This window comes from Anser brachyrhynchus (assembly GCF_964034855.1).
Source record: "Anser brachyrhynchus genome assembly, chromosome: 1".
Taxonomy (NCBI): Eukaryota; Metazoa; Chordata; class Aves; order Anseriformes; family Anatidae; genus Anser; species Anser brachyrhynchus.
Genome location: NC_137694.1, coordinates 156018021 through 156042000, shown reverse-complemented (window position 1 = coordinate 156042000; position 23980 = coordinate 156018021). Strand labels below are relative to the sequence as shown.

The 23980-nt window shown below is 41.4% G+C and overlaps 1 protein-coding gene and 1 long non-coding RNA gene across 11 annotated transcripts in view; both read left to right on the top strand.

Moving 5' to 3' along the window:
• FARP1 (FERM, ARH/RhoGEF and pleckstrin domain protein 1) overlaps nt 1-23980 on the top strand; it is a 215822-nt gene that overhangs the window by 40757 nt on the left and 151085 nt on the right. For 4 of the 10 annotated variants that reach the window (XM_080575914.1, XM_080575913.1, XM_080575912.1 and 1 more), the window contains exons 1-2: nt 821-961; nt 1164-1359. In XM_080575914.1, the coding sequence (XP_080432040.1) occupies nt 855-961; nt 1164-1359 (303 nt within the window). In that variant the 5' untranslated portion in view covers nt 821-854. The other 6 variants (XM_080575909.1, XM_080575919.1, XM_080575916.1 and 3 more) reach the window with 3 other exon arrangements.
• LOC308187727 lies at nt 9608-21083 on the top strand. The gene is made up of 2 exons (XR_013944884.1): nt 9608-11014; nt 14837-21083. It is a non-coding gene; the product is annotated as an uncharacterized lncRNA (long non-coding RNA).

Genomic DNA, 23980 nt, shown 5'->3' with positions numbered 1-23980 from the left:
CATCAGAAATCCAGCTAGAATGTCAGATGTGGAAAAAAAAAAAAAAGGAATAAAATTCTGGTATGATGTGTAACAGTTGACAAGTAAAACTAATGATCCTTGAATTAAAAAAGAAGGTTCAAAGCTGTGCCAGTTAATGAAAAATCACACTGAATCACTGTTGCAGCTCTGCTCTCTTTTTTAGGATAGAATATTTATTTAGCAGGAAACGCTGTGTAAGGCAGTGCGAAAGCTGCATGGAAACAAAATTAGCAAGCCAGTTTCTGAGGTTTCTTTCCATGGATACGAAGAAGACTTCCCTATTCAGTGAGCTGTGCTGGCGAGCTGGTACAGGTGGAGCCTTCCCTTAGCATGGTGGGGAAGGAGCATGCCCTGGGGTTCCCATGCCCCTTACAGGGCTCCACGAGAAGCCAGGTTTGCCTGTGCTGGGAAGCCTTGCTTTTCCCAACCAGTGATGTTATTCTGGCTTTTTCTGGACTTCCTATGGCCTGTTCTCACAGTCCTTGACCCGCCAGTGGGACTGTGTCAGGCTCCACATTCTACAGCACATCTGGTCCCCAAAGGAAACCAAATATTGAGGCCATTTAATTGGGGTCATCTTATACCCCTTCAGCTCTCATGCTTCACAGAGCCTTCAGCACACTGGCAGCTGCAAAAAGGCCAGGGAAGGTTGGAAGGAGCAAAGGAGAAAGTGCTGATAAGGCCAGGAGGGGATGATGGCTGGCAGGTGGTGAGTTGCCCCACCTGCTTTTCTCATCTTCCACCCATCTCTGGGAGTCCTGGGTTTGGCTGCTAACAGCCTAATTTGTAAGTACATAAAATTAGCAATAACCCATTTAGATCTGGGTTGTGTCATGGTCTGTTTCCAAAGTGGTCATGTTTTGTTTTTCAAGAGGAATGGAATATTATTCTTTTCTCATTGTGCAGTACTCCAACTGGTCTGTCTTCCTTACCCTAGCAGGTGATTAGCCTCTGCATTTTAAAAATTGTAAAGTTCACCTCGTTTTCCTGCCTTCATATGATATAAAATATATATATGTTCATAATAGTATTACTTTGTGTTAAGGATCACGATGTGGTAGTTTACCAGTTGTAAGTATATTATGTGCAACAACTCCTACTTATTAGTGATATAGTCTTCTTTGCCTTTATTCCCTTTTCAGATATAAGAAACGTGTTTCTCTAAACATGGGTGAAACAGAGCAGAGACCAACAGCAGGATCCCGGTTGGGAGCTCAGGAGAACGCTGGGATCAGTACCTTGGAGCATGGACAGAAACCACCTATGACGCCTCCGGGAAAACTTGTCTCCATCAAGATTCAGATGCTGGATGACACGCAAGAAACTTTTGATGTTCCGGTAAGGGTGTGGGCGTCGGGGTGGCTAAAGATTGTTGAGGCATTTCTAAAAATGCATGGTTTTAAACCAGTTCTCTTTATATCTCGGCTCTGTGATTCTGTGGCTAATGAATTCATGTTGCAGGGAAAAGGGCTGTTATATCAAAGGTAAATATATGATGGTGCAATAGAATTAGTTTCTGCTTGAACAGCTTCAAAAGAGATGAAAGGAGATGAAAGTTTTTGGTGTTTTTTCCCCCTCACATATTATATCAGTGGTTTCCTCTGCTTTCTGAACGTTTTATATATTTCTGTGGTGCTCTTTTGCCCTTGATCTAATAAACATAACACTACACAGATGATTTTTTTATCCCTCTGGCAGGTCCTCAGAGTGGTAACTTGAAATCATCAAAGTTTTCACCAGTTTATCACTCTTAAAGACACCAAGTTCTCACACATGCGCTGAGTGCAAGGGAAGAATCAAAGCAATCCCATCTAAAGTTTCTCTGTACAGTCAGTGCACACTGATATTAATCTAGGTTTGTACTTGCCAAGTAAGCAAACGGTTACTACTGCTTGTGTGTGTGTGTATGTGTGATCAGAAGAATTAGTTTGAATTAGTTTTGATACAAAGAACAATAATGTTTTATACTATCTGGCTGTTAGTAATTTTGATGTGCCACACTTAGGTGATTAACACGTGAGGTTGTTGAACACTGTTAGTGTTATGAAAGGGTACTGGAATGTATATTTTTCAGAGTTCTTGAGGTTCATTGAATAGGAAACTGGAAACCTGAGTTCAAATTTCATCCTTTGTTACATGCATTTTAGGTCACCATGGTAACTTCCCTGCCTTCATTGGCTCAATTTTCCCTTCTGTGAAATGGGGGGTAACCAGTGAGATACGTTGATCTCACTCAATCTATACTGTATAAAATGTTACTGTATAAAATTGCTTGTGGCAACTAGTAAAATATTATCCCTGTGTTAAAGTGGAAATGATTAGGAAAATGCACATAAAAAAGAATTTTCACTTGTTCATAACATGTTTTTCTGTTTGTTTTGTGTGTACACATAACGCTTTTCAGTTTGCTCTTTGCTGCTGTTTGTGACCTGACTAGAATTGTGTGTGCAGTCCCAGAATTTCTAGAAGCAGGAAGAAAGTCCTCTAGACTCTTAAACTGAATTGTTATGAAGTTGAAATACTTACCTATGCAGCAGCTTGTCATGGTTTTGCGCCCTTCAGAATGCCTATCAAGTATCTACAGTGAACAGAATGAAGTTAGCAGTCTTTGGGTATGCGTCACTATCCAAAAATACAGTTCTAGTTTAAAGTATCAGATATGAAACTTGTGCTGCTTATCATGTGTAGTACTGATGTCCCTATTATCCCAGAGATAATATTTTCTTTTCACAGCTGCTAAAAGCTCCTAAAACTCTTTGAAAATGGTGCATTGAGAGTCCAATTGGTTTTAAAATCAAATCTTGTGAAATTTGCTTTGTTCTTTGATTAAAAAGTGTTTTGGAGCAGATTTCTAAAGCCTTTTGTCTTCAAGTTATGCATAGTCAAATGGAACAATACTCATATTTTTCAGTCTCCCCTAAAAGGCATCAAATTTTTAGGCCCATCTGACAGAACTAAAAAAACTCTTAATACATGCAAATTGAGATGTTTATTCATGCTGGAAAACCCATGTTCCCATTTATAAGTGTGCTGGTTTTAGCCAGACTGGTGCAGTATACACAGAAGAAAGTAAGTGACACCATTTCAGCAAAATATTTTAGGAGCAGCAAGTATGGCTGTGGGCAGAAGATGTAAAACATATATGCCTAAGCACATCTGTAGGCTTGATTTTCAGTGGAGAAGTAAAAGCTTTTTGCATGACTGAGGGTCTGAAACCACTCTTTCCAAAACTTCAGCTCCTGGCAGCCACAATTATGAAAAAAACCCTTCAAAATATGATATAAGTACAAACCGAGAAGGTATTGTGTTTCTCACAGTTTCAGGAATTTTGCTCAACGTTCTTTTCTGCATTAGCAAATGGGCCAAACTTTGAGTGGTTTTATTGCTGCTTATTCTGTACCTTGTAGGATGGTAAAAAGTGTAAGTTGTATCACTTTACTGTTTGCTCATGAGCTCTGTGCAGAAATAGAAACAGATACTGGTGCTGCGCTATTCCTTCCTCATTTCTGAGAAAGAAATAAAATAATTGGTTCTATCCATCTGCCTAGTCCTCCTTCCTTGCTGCTCCTAGAACTTCTTTTGATGTAGGTTCAGCCTACCCGTTAGCTAACACTGCAAAAAGGTCTTAGGCTGTGGGATGTTTTTATCGTCTTGTCTTTTTTTTTTAATTGTCTTCCAGGGGACAAGACTCAACCCCCTTGCACTTAAACAACCCCCTTCCTCCCACCATATGCAAACGACCTGTTTTTATGAGCGCAAACTCCTTGAGATTTCTGTGTCTGCTCTGTATGACAAAACAGCAGAAAAGGATGACCTACTTCCAGTCCTCCCCACCAACGTTCCTGCTCTTTGGGCTGGTTAGAAGTGATGTAACTCTGGTATCATTTCTTCTTCGCCAAGGAGAAGTTCTGACCAACTTTTGGCATTAAAAGGAAGAGGTCCCCATAGCTTCATATGAGTCTGTAAATTATATTTTTTGTCAAAAACACCCGTAAAGTGTATGGAGAGAGTGGAGAGATGTGTGGGAGACCTGAAAAACAGAAGCCCTCTGAAGGCCTTTCCATCAAGCTTTGCAAATGCAATACTGTGAAAGGAAGGGTATGTAAGAAAACTGTTATATTCTGTCTTGTTGAGAAAATATATAATCGCTGAATATCCAAAAATTCCTACACTTCAAAAAGCCAGTAAAACATTGAATAGATAATCCTGGATTACACATCTGCACATCTAGTTTTCATTGCCAGCCCAATTAGCTGTTCGCATGAATCTTTTTCAGGCAAATACAGATGCTTGAAGGGAGACACAGGAAGAGTAGGCACTGCTTCCCCCTCAAAAACAAACAAACAAAAAAAAAACCCCTTGGTATTTACTGTCTTTAACGTGAAAGGGAAATAAAAAAATTGTCATCAATCATCAGTCATAGTCTTTTCAAGCATGTTTTTCTGTGTTCTGCTATGAGAAGATAAAGTGTGTAGAATATCCTCCCCCTCCGAAGTTATTCAGCTTTTTATGACTAAATTTCCGTACCTTTCGTTTGATTCTGTCCTGAGCTCTCAGACAAGAGCTGGCTTCAGCTGCAGTTACAGGTGGTCAGTGCCTGAACATCAGGGCACAAGTTCAAAGTTAATACCAACAGCACTCACAGCTGTTGGCCGTGGCGTTGGCTGTATGGAAAGGTTGCATGCAAATGTGTAATTGATTTTTGTTCCTTGCTTTTTTCTTCCAAGTATAACTTCCAGTTTGGCTATGTTCGCTGAAGAAGAAGTTAGATATGCTAACTGGAAGGCCACAGAGGTCCAAAATAGACCAGTCTCTTTCAGCTAACGTTCAGTTGAGTTATGGCTATGCGATAGAAATGCAGTCCTTTTCTGCTAGGTAAGAGAACAACAGCTTTAACAAAAAATGACTAATGTGAGGGAGGAAGCATATTTTTTCACATTTGTACACATAATGATAATAAATAGATCAGGAACATTTTGAAAGGCTGACACTTCAACCGTATGACTTAGGTAACGCAACACTGCCAGTTACAAGTTGTGTATTATACAGGAGAGGTTGGACTGTACGAGTTTCAGTTAGTTTGAAGAGAATGGGGTTAATTGTATAAAACCATAGCAAAACTAATGGATTTCATGTGTTAGTTTTTATCCAGTCTCTCCTGTAGATTCAAAGCAGTTTAAGTCGAAAAGAAAGTAAGTTTCTAAGGACAGGAAAAAGAGCTGATGGTTGCATTTACTGGAGATCATTCTGGGGGAATAATCCCTTAATGTTTATACCGCTGTGCAATTTATACTATGTTTATTTCTATAGTTGTTTCAATGACAGAAATAATCTGCTCGAAAACTGTTCCTAAGCGGGAAGAGTCAGTGCTGTTCCTTTCCAGGTAATGCCAAAGGCTTGACTGATTCTCACGTTAGGCTGCTGTGATGACTCTGACTCAGACCAGGTTTAACCATGACTGACAGGATGCCTGTCAGTGATCATATCCGCATCCGGGGGTGAATGATGCTGATTTGACTGGAATGATACTACTGATACTAAATGGAAAGTCAGAGCTGTTTCTCTCCCATTAGCTTCAAAGCTGAGATCAAAGTATAACACAGGAGGTAAGGATTCTTCTTTCAATTAGGCTCTGGTCTCTTTAATTAAAAACAAACCCAAGTCATCTTTATTGTGTCTGGAAGAAAATAGTTGCTGCCTTTTTGCGGCTGTCTTTTGGAAAGACCAAAACATGCTTGCCTGTCAGATTACCCCAGTTTATTAAACATCTGTTTTCTGTCTCGTGTAAACCTTCTTTCCCTCTGGAAGTGTTCAAGCTTTGTGAAATATGCAGGCTTGGGAAATGTCATTCGCTTTGAGGGATTAACACCTGGTTCCTTAAGCGACAGGAGTCTTTTAATAGAAAGCAGAGTGAGGGTATAATCCTTAGTAAACATCAGCTGTAAACATTTCATTTCAATTTGCTTTCCTCTCAGAAGAGAAAGACTTCCTCATCTTTGGAATATCTGAGAATAAAGACCAAATGGTCTTTAAAAAAAGCATTTATCTTCTACTCGAGTTCAGATGTTGTGCGTTGGCAGGGAATTTCTGTGCCTGATGCCCAGAATTTTCATTAAAAAAAGGACCTCATAATCCTGCAGGGGCTGTGTTTTTTAAGACTGATGTTCTGGGGTGGGCTTTCCGTTCGGTTGGTTTTGTTTGTGCAGCCATATAATGGTGGTTCCTACTTCCTTTGTGGGGAAAATGCCTTCTATTACGGGTACTCCCTGCCAACTTCAGGCCAGTGTAAGTATGCCAGGAAAAGCCTAATATTAAAAAGTCTAACTGCTTACCACAGCACACGTAATCCTTGCTGTTAGAAATTTGTACAGACATTGCACTATTCTATTAAATCTGAAATTTCATCTGCATTTTTATAAACGTTTAAATTATTTTCTGTAACATTTATGGGCTATGGTAATTGCTTTGTCCTAGCTATTTGCCCCTCTCCTCAATACACATATTGTAGCCGTTAAAGTTTCTGAGAGAATAAAACAGTTTTTTAAAAAAGAGCATTAGACAATAAGGCAGTGCAGAAACATGAAACAGTGTTTTATGCTTTCTTAGCCAGCTTCAACTGTTATACGAGCTGCATTTTTTTCCAGCTTAGGAAATGAACAGCAGGTCAAATGTCAGTTATTCATCAGCCTGAGACTTTCTTTTCTTCTCATGCCTGAAATTATTTGGCCATCGCTGTCAGACCATTTCCAATGAATATCAAGAATTTAAATATTCACTAATTGTTACACCAACCCTGCTGGATCTTCTGAAATTAGAAGAAGAAAAACATTTTTTTTTCTGCAATTCTGAAACAGATCAGCTACACTTTTCTCAGCAGAAGAGTATTAGGAGATACCCAGTATTAGTAGATACCCAATAAACTCTGATTTTTGCTGACAGATGATTAGAACGCCCTTGGTGAAAGGCTGGAAATTTTGGCTACTGTTGTTAATAATTTATGTGCTTTTCAAAATGGAAGAGAAAAGGATCCAAAAGCAAAATTCTGTAACCCAAGGCAGCAGGCTGTTTAAACTGCTGGGTTTTGGTGGTTTTTTTTTTTGCTTTGTTTTGGTTTTGTTTTATTACAGTGTTCTATAGAATGGACAGAACGAGTGAGAATATAATATAATTGCCAACAGATCCAGCGCCTTTTCAGGCTGGATTGATGTATTTGGAGATGACTGGGAAATGAATGTAATTGCCTTGAACGAATTAACCTCGGCATAGTCAGGGAAGGCTTCTCTGATGCCTTTGCCCCTGGGTTCAGCCGACTCGCCGTGTTGTGTTCGCTCCATCCCAAGGCAGAGCGTGGTGCTGGCAGGGGCGCGGGCAGCCTGGCCCGGGAGGCAGCACGGGAGCACTTCCAAGCACATCTGGTCCCAAACACAGACCACATCTGTTGCTGTGGGTTGGTTTGCGGGGTGCTGGTGCGATGCTCTGCGTGGGGAGCGTGGGCTCCCGGCCCAGCTGCAGGCTGCTCCCCTGGGCCACCCGGCTTGGAGGCGGCGGCCGTCCCGCGAGCAGCTCAACGTCTGCACCCTTCCTCTTCTTCAGGAGCACGTGTGTGGGTGAGTGGGTAATCAGTGGGAGAAGTGGAGATTCAGTGCATTTCCTCCTTCACGATCATGGGGGGGATGTTCTGACTTGGGTCAGAGGAAGGAGGGGAGCTGGACTGTTGTCTGCTTCCTTCCTCCCCCCTGAGAGCCAGAGTCATCTCTTCTGGCTTTAAAGGTTTTTAAAACTAGATGTCAGTCTCAACTAATTGCTCTTCCATTTGTAGTTAAGGGTAAAAACATGGTACCTTCAACAGACTGTTCATCATGCCTGTCTCGGATTTGTATTTTAGGATGAGATTAATTGCTCTCTGGAGCTGCTTGTATATCCCTGTAAGGGGAGCACAGGGCAATGGCTTAGCCTTCATTTATCATCTAGGCACCTAACTTGTTGCACAAATTCCTTTGTTTCCTTTTACTCCCCATCCATGTGAGGTGGTAAGTGAGTCTTCCCTGCACCCCATAGCTGGCAAGCTATGCTGGCTGGCTCAGATGTGCTGGGGGAGCAAATTATAACTGCAATAGTGCTGCTTTTCTCTCTCCTAATTGTTACAGGGAAGCTGCGAAGGAAAGCATGCTTTGGAGGAGCAGTTCATTAGTGCTGTGGTGCACACGCATGCCATGATTAATTTACTTAAGCCTGTTCTTTGCCAGCACAGGGTGGTCAAGCTTAGGTTATTTTCCTTAAGCTCTGTATGAAAAGCAGTTGTCTTTGCTTCTGGCCATATGCTCCGGAGGGGCATAACAGATGAGCAAGATAAGCATTTGGGAGAAAATAGCTGCCTTCCTCCTCTACCTGGAGAGTGATTGTTTAAATAAGTGTGTTGTCTGCAGCTAAAGAACTGCAGCATAAGTGTGCTGCTTTGCAAGAGCACAATCTCATGGCAGACTTTAGGCATTTCAGTGCACTCCTGGCTTACGCTCCCGCACTAAAGCTTGAGCAGAAGATCAGGGAAATTGGGCTCAGATGCAAAGCATTACTGATATGTGATTATATCACACAGCGTGATGAATGGCCATTCAGAGCACTGTGAATTTCAGGAACTTAAATTTCAGGTAAAAGCATATTTCCCTGTAACTTATTCTCTCATCTGTTTGAGAGATGGAGGAACCTTTATCACGGAATCCTTTTGCAGTTGCTTTCTTCCATTATTTTGAACAGAATGGAAAGCTATCCATGTAAACAAAGGCTTAAGCAGTACAGGATAAAAGAAGAGCAAAATTGTATAAATTGCCCATTCATTTCCCTTTCAGTGCATTGTCTGTTGAATATGGTCGTGTGTTAACAATTTTTGCCTGCTGATAACACAAGCTGTTGAAGTGCCTCTCTCCAGGTTTATTTGTCTGCTGTTGGTTCCTTTTCCTGCATCCAATCTTGCTTTGCCTTTTAGCTTGGGATTTTCTTTTTGCATTGGGATTCATCTCGGTATGTTCATCGGGGGTCGTCATCTGTGCTTTTTTGTTCCTTAAAACTCAAATCTGGCACAAGCCCTCTCTTCCTGCCTGCTTCTGTGGGGTGCCTGTGCTGCTGAGCTGATGGAGCCACAGCCTTAGCAGCCACCGGAGGTGGCACTGGCAAGCCCCCCTGCTGCCCTGGCAGGGATGCTCCCCTGGCCCTGTGGCAAGGCAGCTCATGGGGCCAGCCCTGCATAAAAAGCTTTGATTTCCCCAGCTTAGCTGGAACAACCAGCTTGCTACAAGATCAGGTAGGTGACAGTGTAAGTACAACAGAGCGTATTAGCAGTGGTTCAGATTTGAGTGAAGCTGCTGTAGAAGTACAGAGCTGCGGAAGTGGAAGCGAGAACAAGGAACTCCTCTGACCATTATAATGCATAAGAATGTGACTTTATATTGGTTTGCATATTCGTGCTTCCTTGCTTGACACTAAAACGTATCTTTTATAGCTTATCCTCCTTGTGCTCGTTGTCTCTCCGCAGCTCCTTTGCAACTGCTGGTTGAATTCCTTACTATATACTCTTCAGACTAACAGGAGATAGCATTGCAGAAAGATTCTGGAGCCCTGGGCATATCTCCTTGTAGGTCTTCAACAGCCTTCAGTCTGACGATGATCTCCTTCCTTGGCGCAGTGTCAGGATGTTGGTTCTTCAAGTCATGTGCTGGGCTGTACAGGGGAACAAGTGCCCATCACCTTTAAACGCTGTATCTGCAGTGTAGTACTAGGAACCCTTTCTGTAACGTCAAATGCTCATCCATACCCAAACTGTGTGAGATGATCTATCCAGCATTTACCCAAGTTAATTTGTGGTTTTGAAGTGAAATTGGACCAGCTAAAAAACTATAACGAGGATGAAGTAATTAAAGCAGTATCTCTCTGTTGTTGCACCTGGGCGCTCTGTAAAGGGGCTCCACCAGCTCCCAGGTTTAACAGCCTTCAGAGGACTTAGCAATAACTGCAAACTTGTCTCCGTTGCTCCAACAGGGTGCCCTGGCAGGGCTGTGATTACAGTACGCACACACAATTAAATGTTGCCTTTTATGTGACAATGCATAAATCACACAAAATGCATGGCTGGAAGTGTCTGCCAAAGTCTTTGTACCTATTTGAATAAGGCTAGCGTGTTAAAATTGCTCTTGGATAAATATGTCAATTTTTGAATAAAAAGTGGTGCATGAGGCACACATCAAGCACAAGATAACTCAGCAAATACAAACAGCAGTAGCAGAAGTAGATTACGATATCTCTCTTTCTTATCCCCACCCCCAAAAAGGAGGCTTTGACTGATAGAAATTGCACAAACATAATGCTGCCAGAATATAAATAGCAAATGGTGAGTTATGACTTAGTGCCAATTTGCTTTTTGATGGCCTGTTGGCAGATGCAAATATTCCTGCAGTGCACAGCAGCAGGCAGTTTTTCTCCTTGTTTCTTTCGCTGTTACCTTGTCACCTAGCTTTCCAATTGATCCTGGAGTCCTTTCTTCTTTTTATCTTCAGTTTGCCTTGCTTTTATATTTGTGGGCCTGTTCCCATACTGTAATATCTTCGTATGGTTCTCACTGAATTTATTTGTAATAATCTTCATTTAGTAGATGGTATTTGTGTGTAGATGTTGCATGGTATTCCGAAGCTTGTTCTTCATGCGCAGAGGGGGACATCTTTGTTCTTAAAGGACTTTTCACGTTTCAGTGCTTCACTGCGTAGTTTTATGATGCTTAGTTTTATTCTCTTCTGTCATCTAACCCCCATCTCATCTAACCCACATCTAATTCTTTTGGTTTCGTCTTTTCTTAGAAGATAGAAAAATGTATTGCTTTGTTTTATTTTTCTAAATGGACAAACTGTGTATCTCTTCATAATACTTTGTTGCAGGGATCTCTTTCGGGTCTTCTACAAGCGGTGCATTTTAACAGAACAGCCGATGCTGGATCTGGGATAACGAAGTTAGTGGAACACCTTCCCTTTCTGATTACTGACGTGGATAAACATCAGCCACTGTACGCTGTCTTGGGTTGGCAGGAGTAACTGGAAATATGCTAGGTTACAGTATGAGATTATAGGATCCAGGGTCTCCTCAGGGAACGTTGCCTGTTGGAATTAATTTCAGATACCACTATTTTGGTGAACAGAATAGAAATAAAAGGGATTTAGCAGAATTAAGCAAATAAATACATGTAAACCTACATGAAAGAAAATGATTTGTCAAGCTTGAGTTAAATTTTTTTTTTTACAGGAATATAGAAGAACTTTGTCAAGTGAATCCTAGTCAAGTGAATCCTAGTCAAGTGTCAAGTGAATCCCAGTGAATCCTGGTGTCAAATTCACACTGATTCTTTCTGCAACCTGAAATAAAACTAGCTCAGTGCTGTCTGCTCCTAGATGTTCTAGAAACAGCTAGTTCAGAAATAGCTTTGCATCTAAGAACAAACCCTGGTCATTGGCAAAAGAAAATACTTTTCACTGAAGCACCTGAATGCTCATTGAGAGCGTCCAGGCTAGGACAGGCCTCTGGAGGAAGGTCCAACCCTTTAGCTGAAGGCAGGGTGAGCTATGAGCAGATTGTTCAAGGTCCATACAACAACATTTCAGAAACACTAACTTAGGATTCAGGAGTGTTTTAGCATTTTATTTTTCTTTGAGAGACTTAATTGAAGTTCAGACTTAACAGTAGAAGATGTCATTGTTAACTCTGTGACTGGAAACCCAGAGGTAGAAAGCTTTGGGTTTCTATATGGCAAACTTGCATTTAAGGCTATACCTGTGTGCTAATAAAAGAAATGAGGTAGTACTCATTTTCTAAACGAGACGTGTCATAAGCTTGCTTCTTTTCTAGAGTTCATCGAACCCTTCACATGAGGCAATACTCATTGTATAAATGAGATGTGTCATAAGCTTGCTTCTTTTCTAGAGTTCATCAAACCCTTCGTCTTTTCTTTTTAATTTTTTACTTCATGTCAAAGAATTACTTTGTGTCTGTGTGCTTTCAAATACCAGGGAAGCTTCTAAAAATAAAATTCAAGTGGAAAGAGGCCGGTTGGAATGGCTGGTTGTGTCACCACATGTTCAACTTCATCTTTTTGGCAGTCTGAAGAAGAGCAAGGTAGAAACATCAAGCTGCAGACTTTGTGAACAGGGGAGACTTCATACATGCAGCTGCTTTTAAAAAATCAACAAAAAAAACCCCCTGAAAATCTCGTGAAATCCTTCTGCGTTCAACAGCTAGGTTTTGAGAACTTTTTATACCAAATCAAATGGGATTGCTTATAGAGAAACAGAATTAGGAGAGGGTAACCTTGTTGCTTCACGTAACGTAAGCTGAGTCGAGCCCTTGTTATTTCTTTTTGTATCCATTCCGTGAAATAAACAACTTTGAAGAGGTATATGCCTTTCAGTGGAAAGGTCACTTCTCTGCAGAGCATTTCAGATCTGTGCTGCCTACGTTTCGTTACAGGGAAGATCACGTCTACAGAACTTAGCCAGGAGAAGTGGCTAAAGGTTAGGGAGGAAACAGTTCAGCATTTTCTTGGGCTGAGGGAACAATCCTTTGAGGGGTCAGTTAACACTGCTGCCGTTAGTTTTGCTGAGGTGACTTATTTCCTGTGCAGATACAGCAGTGTTTCAAACAGAAACGTGGTGTCATTCTGAAAATGAGAAGGGTGTATTTCAAAGTCAGAGATCTCTTGGAATATGGACTCAAAAGGTTTCGTTGCATGTCCCACGAAATATTTGGCAATCAAGCGCATACATGATGCTTTTGAACCTGTAAAAATCTTTTTGAAAAGGCTGGAGTTAGAGTAGAGAAAAGTTGAAAATGGCAAAATTATAGTAGATGAATATGTTTGGCACAAAGGGCTTTCTTCAGAACTAAGTGGTTGTATGTTTTGATTTTTTTTTTTCACTCTGAGCTGCTTTTATGTAGGATGTTGTAGGGGAAGAAAAAAAAAGATCTTGAGTTTCAGCCATCATGGTAATATTTTACTGAGCATTAAACTGCAAGTTAACTCCTGCAGCTAAGAAGTTCAATAATTCACTGGCCACTGCCTCTTCATTACTTGAAAACTGAAAATTTGGTTGAAATGGAGCTTGTCAGCTTGACACTAAAGTAGCACAAAAAGATTACATTACTTAACAGAACCTAATACTTTTGCATCTGTTGATGGCTTACATGTTAACATTTACATTTTTCATTTCAAATGAGAACGTTATTTTAACAAGAGATGCTCATTTTGGGCATGCCTGGCTAGTTTGTCTGTAAATTGTAATTATTCCAGCAGATAAATAACTTATACCCCTCTCCCACAGACATCTTAGCTCCACTCAGAGGTAATTCAATTCCTTTTTGGCCATCAGATCCTCACATCGAGATTAACCAGGTGAACAGAATCGTAGAATGATAGAAGTTACCCATTACCTTTTGTTTTCATCTGGGGACACTTGAAGGCCCCGAAAGGCTGTGCAGTGGTGCTGCAAATTCCTTTGGAAAGGTCACACGTGCAGAAGGCGATACCGTATCAATGAACTTCTGGAAACGGTCCTCGACTTCCTGGGTCCATGGGTGATGGTTGCCAGGGGCTGAAAACCACTGCTCTAGCACGTGAAGTCCTTGGTCAAGTATATGGGCGTTTTTCTCCAATGTGTAAAGTAATTTTTCTTCTTCTTCTTCATTGCTCACAGTCATACGCTGTATTTTGACCCTGAGGATCACTGTGGCAAGGAGTGGAGCCCTCTCTGTAGAGGGAGTGCTTTTGCCTTTGCTTTCAGGTTTCAGTCCAGGAGCCGGTTTCTTTCGCGTTCCCGTACCTGTAGCTAGGACCAGGCAGTGAGCTTGCCACTGGGCCCATGTGTTTGCACACTCCTTAGTTGTTAGCTGGGTATCCAGATGTATTCTAGGCTGTTAGAGTGAGAGTTGTCCGAGATAAATCTGGTTTTGAGTGGGGACTTGTCCTGGGCTTCAAGTCAGGAGGTGCGTTTCCAGCCTTTGGGGCTGGGGCTGCTCCCTCACCCTCTTCTAGTTAGAACTGCAAGCATAGCCCTGGAATACGGCTGAAGATGTGGTATCTCTTCTGGCAGGCAAGGTAGCAAACTTATTGGCTTCATTTTCTTCTTATGTTCCTGTTGTGTACCTTGTCCATTCCGTAATCATTCTGCAGAAAAATCATTGTGTAGAAACATAAATGCCCTGAGTAAGGCTGCTTGTCCCTCTGGCTTAATAATATTCTGTCTCCCACGCTGGCATGTGGGTGGGCCCCCCTGCCTTTCCCTCCTCATTCCCCAGCATCCCCAATCCCTTCTGAACCTGCTGATACTTCTGACCTCCACGGTCTTATGCAGCAGCAAGTTCAAGCAGTTTGCTGCTACTTGTGTAAAGAAGCGCTTTGTTTTACCTGCTCTAAACTGATCTGTTATTTTTAGCAATTGTTTCCTTAATCTCTGCTTTGTAAGGTCTGAGCTATTCTATTTAAATTACTTCACAAAAATGACGCAGTTATTATTGGAAATGTTTATGTTTTAGTGAATTACAGTTTCTTCAGTTACTGGCTGGAGCAAAGCGCTGGGTGAAGAAGAGGGATCTCATTATTGGGAGCAGATCTGCTTTGGTGACTGCATGCAAAAGGGTGATGGAAGAATGGGGGGAAAGCTGGGAAAATAGGGCTTCTGAAGATGCAAACGTACAAGAAACGAAATTAAAAGAAGGGAGGGAGAACTGTGCTGGACTTGTATACAAGTGTAACTTTCCAGATTTATTACTTTTTTTTTTTTTTCAGTACTTGACGCGCTGGTGGTCTGATGCATTCGTGCCTTAAACATCACAGCATGACACAGTCACATAAAGAAGCAGCTCTCCAAACCAGCAGTGACTGTACAGCAGAGTCAGTGGCAGAGCTGGAGACAGGATCCCTCCTTCCCTCCCTCCCTCCTCGGTGTTTAATTGCCTCCTATCAGATGCTTACGCATAGCAGAGAGTTAATGATGTGGCTCTTAAAAATTACTGCTAATTTCAAGTCTGCTACGTTAATATGATTAATTGGAACTAAAAGCTGTAGCTAAGATACTGCTAAGGCACAGTTGTTTATACAGCTATAAAGTTGAATGTGCAGCAGCCATAGCAAAACTTTCCGTGCCCTTCTGTCCCTGTTCTGTGTGCTGGCAGAAAGCGAACGGTTGTCTGGTTTTATTTTTGGTGGGTTCAATGTAGATATCAGAAGAAAGATCTTTTCAACAACATACTGAATACAAATTACAATGTTTTAAAGTATACAGGAGTGAAGAAAATAAATTCAGTAAAAATACGTAAAATAACCAAGCCAGCACAGGCAGTTACAGGTACCCTGGAACAATGGATGCTTGACTTTCTAAACTAAAACTAAGTGACAAATTTACCACTAAAGTGCTGCAAATGAGCCTAATCCAGCTCTGTACTTCTGAACATTGCAAGCTGCAGAAGTTTAAAAAGAAGCCCAGGCTTTTGAAAAAACAACTGTGGTTTGGGTTTATTTTGTTTTTGAACCCATTTGTCTGAGAGGTGGTTCAATGTTTTCTCTTGTCAGCACATGGGAGTTTGTCTGCTGCGTGGCTTCACATCTCCACCCTGTCTCTCTCTGCTGCTCCACTTTTCATGCTGGAGCCCTATGGCTCTCTGAGCCCCTTTTACCCATTTTGGGGTTCAGTTTCTTGTTTTCTAGACTCCTGCTCCTGTTTTAGCCTCCTGCTGGCTGCCCAGGAAAGAGCTGCCACATGTATGATGCCAAGTATTGCTTGCAGCAAGTGCTGACCCTTGGGAAGGAGAGGGCTGGCTGATTCCCGCAGGACAGGCTGCCTTCTCCAGAAGAGCCCAGAAGAGAGGCAAGAGCAGCTGGAGCAAGTTTCCCAGCATCTGGTTGAGATGACCAAATTACCAGAAAGATAAGTTTCTTGCTGATTTGGCAACAGAAATTCCAGTCCATGATTTGTGATTCATGGAAAAGATCAAGTAAGCATTGGTGAGGCCAGTCCTGCTTATTCTTCTGTTCTTTCATTTTCACTTTCTCAGTGATGCAGTTTGAGATAGAGACATTGAAAGGGAATGTTCATGTTTAAAACAAAATTGGAAGCGTTCGGGTTTTCTTGCGTTCATTTTAAGAGAGTGGAAACATTTTCCTCTTTGGTACAAGAAAGCTTTTATTGAGCCAAGCTTGAGCTAAGTTTGAGAGGAGTCAATAAAAGTTTGTAAGTAGCATGGAAGTTTTTCAAGTTTGCATGAACTTCTGTCACGTGAGCCTTTGTCCCGAATAGAAAATGTTTAGCTTGAAGGTTAAGATGAATTAGGTGACTTTTGATTACCCAAAGAATGAAGGCTGTGTTAGTATCCTCATTCCTGCTCCTTTGCATATGGTTCTTTCATCCATTTAGTCTGTGCTAGTAAAGAAAGAGGACTGTTTGAGGAAGGCACTGTAGAGCACTCTGTCTCTCATCCAGCAACAGCTGAATACTTTATGGAAGTATATTAAGTCCCTGACAGGAGAAGGTAGCCAGCTGGCTGCTGCAGCAGGATGTTCTTATTCTCCCTCGCAGCCGAAAAGGAGGAGCTGGCAGAGCGCCTGCCGAGCTTGCAGGGAGAAAGGGAAGATGCAGACTCATGCAGTATTTTAAGTAGGTGGGCCCTTAACCAGAAAAATAAAGGAGAAAGCACACTTTTCAAGTCTGCCCAGGCCACCAGCTGGAAGGTGGTAAAGGGCTGACTTTAATACGGGTAATTACCACCCAAAAGCCTCCATGCTTTGGGATAGGTTAAGAATCTCCTTGCTGAAAGGTTGCAAATCAAATACCTACACCAGTATTTGTCTTGCTTGAGACGGCACGCAGAGTGGTGGTGTCTCGCTGCGTAAAATGGCGATGTGACAGTTCTGCGAGATCTAGAGTTTGGATATTCTTCTACTATCCTTTCTTCCCCTGGTGAGCACACTTCAAGCCCAGATGTCAGCGTGGGCTACCAAGAATGATAATTGAAAAGAAAGAAATTCACATTATAATTGGCAAGCCCGGCGAAGAGGGAGCGTTAGAACAGGGCTCACCCTTTCATTATGCCAAATTTTGAAGCAACATGAGGTACTATCCAGTTCGTCATCCGTTTCGAAAAAGCAAGCAGGTGAAGACAGCTTTAAGGGATTTTTTCTCCACAACCAATTAGTGCAGAAATAGATGTGCTTGGGGGGTGGATGAGCAAACTTGCTGAACTACAAGTGTTTGAACCAAACCAAGCCTTAGGTCATTGTTTCCAGCCCGTTCTTCCCGGTGTGCTTCCTTGGATGGACTGTCCCAAGCAACGCTGTGTGGGTGCTCCATTGACTGATAAAGCGAAGCTCCTCGTTTAAGCACTGAAGTTGGCAGTCCAAGAGAAGTTTTCAGCAATGCAGCGAAGGAATCTTGCTCGCTTATACTCAGAGGACAAACCAGATCTGGGTTCTGTGTTTGCAGATGCTGTTCAGTGACCTCTGCTGTATTTTGGAACAGACCTTCTCCCAGGTTTATCACAAGTCCTGAAGGTAAAGATGATATTAAAGATAAGTGTTAAGGCCTCTATGGATTTTTGATGATGGAGTTTTGGGTACTCAAAAGGTATTTGAAACACGTATGCCATGGAGTTTCAACCGTTACACATATTATGTATTCAGACAATCACAGATTCCCAGAATGGTTGAGGTTGGAAGGAACCTCTGGAGGTCATCTTGTCACACCCCACTGCTCAAGCAGGGCCACCTAGAGCAGGTCACCTAGGACTGCATCCAGATGCCTTTTGAACTCACCCCAACTAAGCCAGGCAAACAGTTCCAGTGCTCAGTCACCACACAGTTACAGTTACTTGAATACATAGTCATACCGAACCTCCATGTCCAAAAACCAGGTCTCCAATTATATGAAGATGACTAAATATCTGTGTGGTCTGTGTTGATCTTTCAAAAGGCAGGAAGTACTGCTGTGAATTGCTTTCCCTTTTTTTCCTTTTTTTTTTTTTTTAATGACCTATTGGGAAGAGTTGGGGAGAAAAAAAAAACACACTTGAATGCTGCTATCAGTTTACTCTCCCTTTCCAAGCTGGCAAGCAGGCTTGAAGTAAGCTCTGATATTTGTCTGCTCATTCACAGTGAATCAAACGTTAATTAAAATATTATTTCTGACCCCTACGTGAACTGGTTACAGCACTGGTTTAAGATTACAGGTTGGTATAACGGGTGCTGTTTTTAGCGCTACCTTAGCTGCTGTTTGTCTACCTGACAAGATTAAAGATCATCTGACAGTGTTAGATGCAAATAACCAACCTGCCTCAAAATAGCAGAACTGTATACGGAGGTGGGGGAGCCTTTTGTGCATCCATCTGAAGTCTGGTTTTCCTTGACCTTAATTAGGAGCAAGCACAGCCACAATGGAAGCATTTAAAAATATGGAAATACCTCGTGTATAACGTGGCTACTAGCTGAGATGCTGAAAGTAACTGATTGGGTCAAGCATACCGTGTCTTCTCTGCTTGCAAATTCATTTTGCAGCTTGCAGACCTGCTTCAGCTACTGGTGGAGCTCCGTGGGCAAAGGTTGAGAGGCGGGCTGGGAATTTATGGTGCTTTTTCAGTTGCTTAGAAAAGAGGCAAAGAATACAGCTCAGGTTTCTCTTAGCAAGTTGAAGGAATTTCGGCCCTTGTTTTCAGACTCGCAACTGCTTGAGGCTTCAAAGCCATGTATGTGTGAAAAAGGGGGGAAGGAGGAATACGCAGCAGTGCTAATCTCATGTTAACATAAAAGAAAAGGTTGAAACCCCAGCTGTAGGAAAACATCTGTGGTGGCAGAGAGGATATTCAAAACACTCGCATTCAGCTCTCTCAGAAGCAGGTACTGCATCATAAAGAGCTTGCTGTCCTGTTAGGCAGGATATCAATTGTATATTCAGTTTTTTATAATCTGTGGCTATTTTTTCAGTTTTTCTTCCAATAAAGCAGGAAAGCTAGAGGTGTTTTTTTTTTTTCATTACAAAATCTGACCAGCTATTTTGATACTGAGTAATCTGTATGCAATATGTGATAAGAATAGCATTTTAAAGAATTTGTCATTGATTTAGGATTCATATATGAAGGCGAGAGGTTGACATTAAAAAATATTACCTCTAGCATCATTTGGAGGAAGAAAATAAGCAGCTTTAATTGCTTATTTTTACATCTGATCCAAATGGTGAGAGCACTTAAAACATCTTTCTCCTGTTTTTTACTGTGTGTGTTGTCAGACTCCTAATGTCTCCAGCTGAAAAAGGAAATTAAGCTGGAATCCCAGTTCCGCCTGTTCTTTTGTGCAGCAGCACTTTCTCACAACAGGGCAGCTACTTGAAACAAAGCAGGAATGCGTTGTCAGTTCGTCTCAAACTCTTGCTAGCCACATGGGAAAAGCTCAAGAGCAGAGGGAAAATCTTGGCCTGGTTCGTCCCTTTTTGCATGGGAGCAGAGGAATTCACAAACCTCAGGGAACGCTGGTCACTGGGTACAGGAACTCAAATGGTTGCTTGTTTCTGAGGGCAAGCTAGCTCTGCTATAGACTTCTGCAACAAATCTAGCTCTGCGAGCTGGGTTAAAAAAATCATTTAATAAGCAAAACAAACCTGGTAATTATTAAAATATCTCATTTCTCTCCTGCAGTGTAGTAATCCGTTTCAAATTCCAGATCACTGAGCAAAAAAAAAAGCTAGATTTTATAGCAATCAAACAATAGCGCTATGTAAATATACCATTTAAAGAGAGAGTGAGAGACCATGTACATATTAGTATATAATATTATAGGAACACAGGGTGGCTGAGGCTGGAAGGCACCTCTGGAGGCCATCTGGTCCAAGCCCTGCTCCAGCAGGGCCACCCAGAGAGGGTTGCCCAGGGCCATGTCCAGGTGGCTTTTGAAGGCCTCCAAGGAGGAGACCCCACAGCCTCTCAGGGCAACCTGTGCCAGTGCTCTGACACCCGCCCAGCACAGAAGTGCTGCCTGGTGCTCAGAGGGAGCCTCCTGGGTGCCAGTTGGTGCCCAGGGCCTCTGGTCCTGGCACTGGGCACCACAAAATGAGCCTGTCTCCCTCTTCTTTGCACTCTCCCTTCAGGTATTTATAGACATTGCTAACAAGCAAAATAATATTCTGAATGGCATCCTTGGCAATGGCAATGCTTGTGCTTTAAAGCTGTGGCAAAATTGCTTTATATAATGTTTTCCAATTTAATTACATCCATTTATCCATTTTCTTGCATCCAGTGTAGCTATGGCTGACTTCACAGAGCTGACCAGCTCTGTGGGGGTAGCTGCTGTCCTATACCATCTTTCAGGCTTTTTCATGCAATCCAAGTAAAGCGAACATCCTGACACAGGAAAGCCTGTTGTTAGATATATGGAAATACGAGGAGAAGCAGTATTTCTAGAGGAGGATCTGTGCAAGACTATGGTTTAAGATTCCTGCAGTGATGATCTGCTCCTTCCAGAGAGATGGAGCCGCACACTTTTAGGAATTTACAAATTTCCAGATCATTGATGGCTGTAGCGACAATTGCTCTGCAGGGCCCCGTGTATGCACTACCACTTCATGGCACGAGGGCTGTCGTGCTGGAAAGGAAATCTCACTGAATGCATTAGGTTACTTTTATTACTCCACCAGTGAATTCTCAGGAGTTGACAACCCACTCCTGCAAGCCGAAAACTGAGGGATGAAACTGCATTTCAGCTCCTGCCGCATGTGGAACATAAAGATACGGGTAAATTGGGAGATCAGGGTCTTTTATCAGGAAGGCTTCAAAGGTACATGTCATCAACTGGATAGGAACCTTTGACACTTGAGCCAGTTCCTGTGTAGAGCTAAGTGGGCTGAATGCCACACGCTGTTTGAAACAAAGCAGAATTACCACCAGAAATCTTTATGGACTTGCACACCTATTGGTGTCCTTCAGATTTTAAGTGATGACTTTTTTTTTTGAGAATGTGGCATTACAAAAATAAACAAGCAAACAATTAAACAAAAAAAGCAAACCAGGAAAGGAGATTTTGTTACAGGACTCAGTGTAAGTCATTGGAGAAATTAACGCGTTGTGAGATTTTGCATTTTTAAACTGCTTGGAAGATGGTTGAACAGGCACAGCTTTCGTTGTTCATGCTATTATAAAACATCAGTTTTACAAAATGCTTTTCAACACTTAAGTGTTAGCGTTGAAAATGGTTATTTGCATTTTGAGTTAGCAGTGAAGCATACCGTAAAACTCCTGAACTATGCTGACTTGTGATGCTAGGCACAGCAGCTGTGGATGGGGATAGAAAGTTCCTGCTTAATTTTCAGATTTGTAATCCATACAGGGAAGAGGGAATTGTTCTCTCATTACTTGCGTTCACCCTTTGCAAAAGAAAAGAGACTAATGGATATGATTTGAAATGGTGACAGATTTTTATACCAGATTTTTGTTATTAGTAGTTCCTTGGGGCTCAGCTGAGTACAGTAATCACAAAATAACCATTTTCTTTAATATGAGAAATTATGGATATTTCAGCACTGTTCCCTGCAAAAGATTAAGTGTTTACATTCATTTCTAACAGTTAAAGATATCTGGAAGCACTGTAATCCCACGGGATGAGCTTCATAATCTTGCAAAAACATCTGATAAATACATATTTAGGCTCAGGTAGTACTTTGTCCCCTAGATCCATACTAAGCGTGGGTTTATCTCATGTGCCCTTTGTTTGGGATGCTTTTATTCAATAAACTGTCTCTGACTCATAACATTTACTCAGACCCACTCTGTTTAATGTGCCTTCAATGCTGACTTTTTTTTACTTTCTCTTTTTCCCAGCTAGCAAGAACAAAGTGCTATGCAGGAATGTAAGTGCCTCTTCACTACAGAAATTCTATTCCAAGAACCCGAAGTTGCCCAGCTCAAAGATTTTTGTTGCAAACACTCTGAGTAATGGTTTTAGTAAGTCAGAAATGCCGGATTGGTAACTACATTGATTATTACTGACATATTAACCTTGAAGTACTAAAACAGTCAGTAGTTGCTGTTTTGAATGCAAGCAGAAATATAGCTGGCATCAGCAGCCAACGTGCTGTTTTGCATTCTCAGTCTGTAGTCGGATTCTTCTGTTCCACTTTGGTACCTGATGGCATTTACAGATGAAAATTCTTGAATGGCAGGTGCACTGTGACTGTCAAAAATGCGCATGCACAGACTTATGAAATGAAGAGCGTACTTACATGCCCTACAAAGGAAGGGAACCAAAAATGCAATCACAAGACAAATTATCTCTCTAATTTGATACTGTTAGCAGCTGTTGTCAACTTATGTCAGACAAGTTATTCAAAGTTAAATGTTCGTAAAGCATTCTGTATCCTTCTACCTGAATAGTTTGCCATTAAAAGTATTAAGAAAATTCTAATACAATTCTTTTGAGATATTTGTAGAACAGGGTGATATAAAATACTCAGGCTGCCTCTGCTTCTGTGGTTTTTAAAAATGCACACAAATATTTGTGTTGTAACCACTGAGGTGTATACTTTTTCTGTATACTAAGGGGACTGGCAAGTCTTTTTTCCCTGTAATTCATACATTTCTTCATTTTTTTCAGCTGGGCAAAAATCTGGATCTTCTGATCTTGAGGCATTTCTATCTGGAAATATCCCACAGATTAAGCTCCATATGAAACAATGTTAATTTCAAGTGAGGGGGAAGTATGGCCTTAAACAGGAATCTTTAGCTTTATCATTCTTGTTCCCCGTTCCAGTGACTGCCAAGCCATTGGTTTCCCACCACGTTTCTGTTTTTGGAATATCTATCAGTTACAATGTCATGAATTCTCACTGCTGGCAGTAACACACATGTTTTCATTTACTGCATTACGGGTATTCTCTAGACAACCCGTCTGTTGAAAAGAAATTAATCCCAGCAGTGAACTAAGATGCTGAATTCTCAGCAGTTTGTGGATTCACGTTTTTATGTTGAGACTATTTATATCTGCATTGAATTAATTTGAATATGTAACCAGGTGGTTGTGGTTACGTCTTTTATTATCAATTCTATGTGAAAAGCTAGCAGAATGCAACTGGAGGATGGGAAAACTCAGTAAATGCAGTTGGGAAATACAGCATTGTAAACGCAGCTTGCATTTCTCTAGTTTCTGTCTATGATTTCAGGCATGACAAGGATCAAGGAATATAATTATACAACATATAATAACCAGAGTATGCTAAGTAAGGCACGCTATATACGGTTTTTAGACCTGACTCATTTTAAAATTTCACTGAAGATGAAAATCTAATAAAGTGTGGGGTTTTTTTTTTTGTCCTATGGTCCAATCTCACCAACAATAAAAAGTCACAGAATATCCAGGCAACATCTTAGACAATCTCTTTTGAAAGAGAGAAGAGAATTTGTAAGGTAACTTGCAAAGTCCGTTACTAAGCTGCAAATTCATACTCAGCAGGGCTGTGCTTTTTATCTGTCTTTCTTCTCCCATGAATATTCAAATTCGTTGGCTCAAGGAAGAAATGGTCTTCAGCTGCATTTTACAGTGAGCAGAGAAAGCAAAAAGATTTATTTTTACTCCTGTTAGATATTAAGCACTTAAACTATCCGATTGATTTTCTTCGGGATTGCTCCTTTTAGGAGAAAGCTAGCTTAACATGCAACTTCTGTCTGTAATGATTATCACCTCTACTTTATTTCACTGAAATTGAAGATTAATCAAAGTGAAAAATGGAAGGGCTTTTTATCTCAATCCTTGTTTTTGTACAGTTTGAGAGAATTTCATAGCAAGAAATGGAGAAGCTGAGTACTGCAAAGGCAAATAAAAACTCCACTGGCAAATTCTTTAGTATTACATTAACCCCAGTTCTACGTGTGCCCGTGGTCTTGGCTGTGATGATATTCAGTCGTT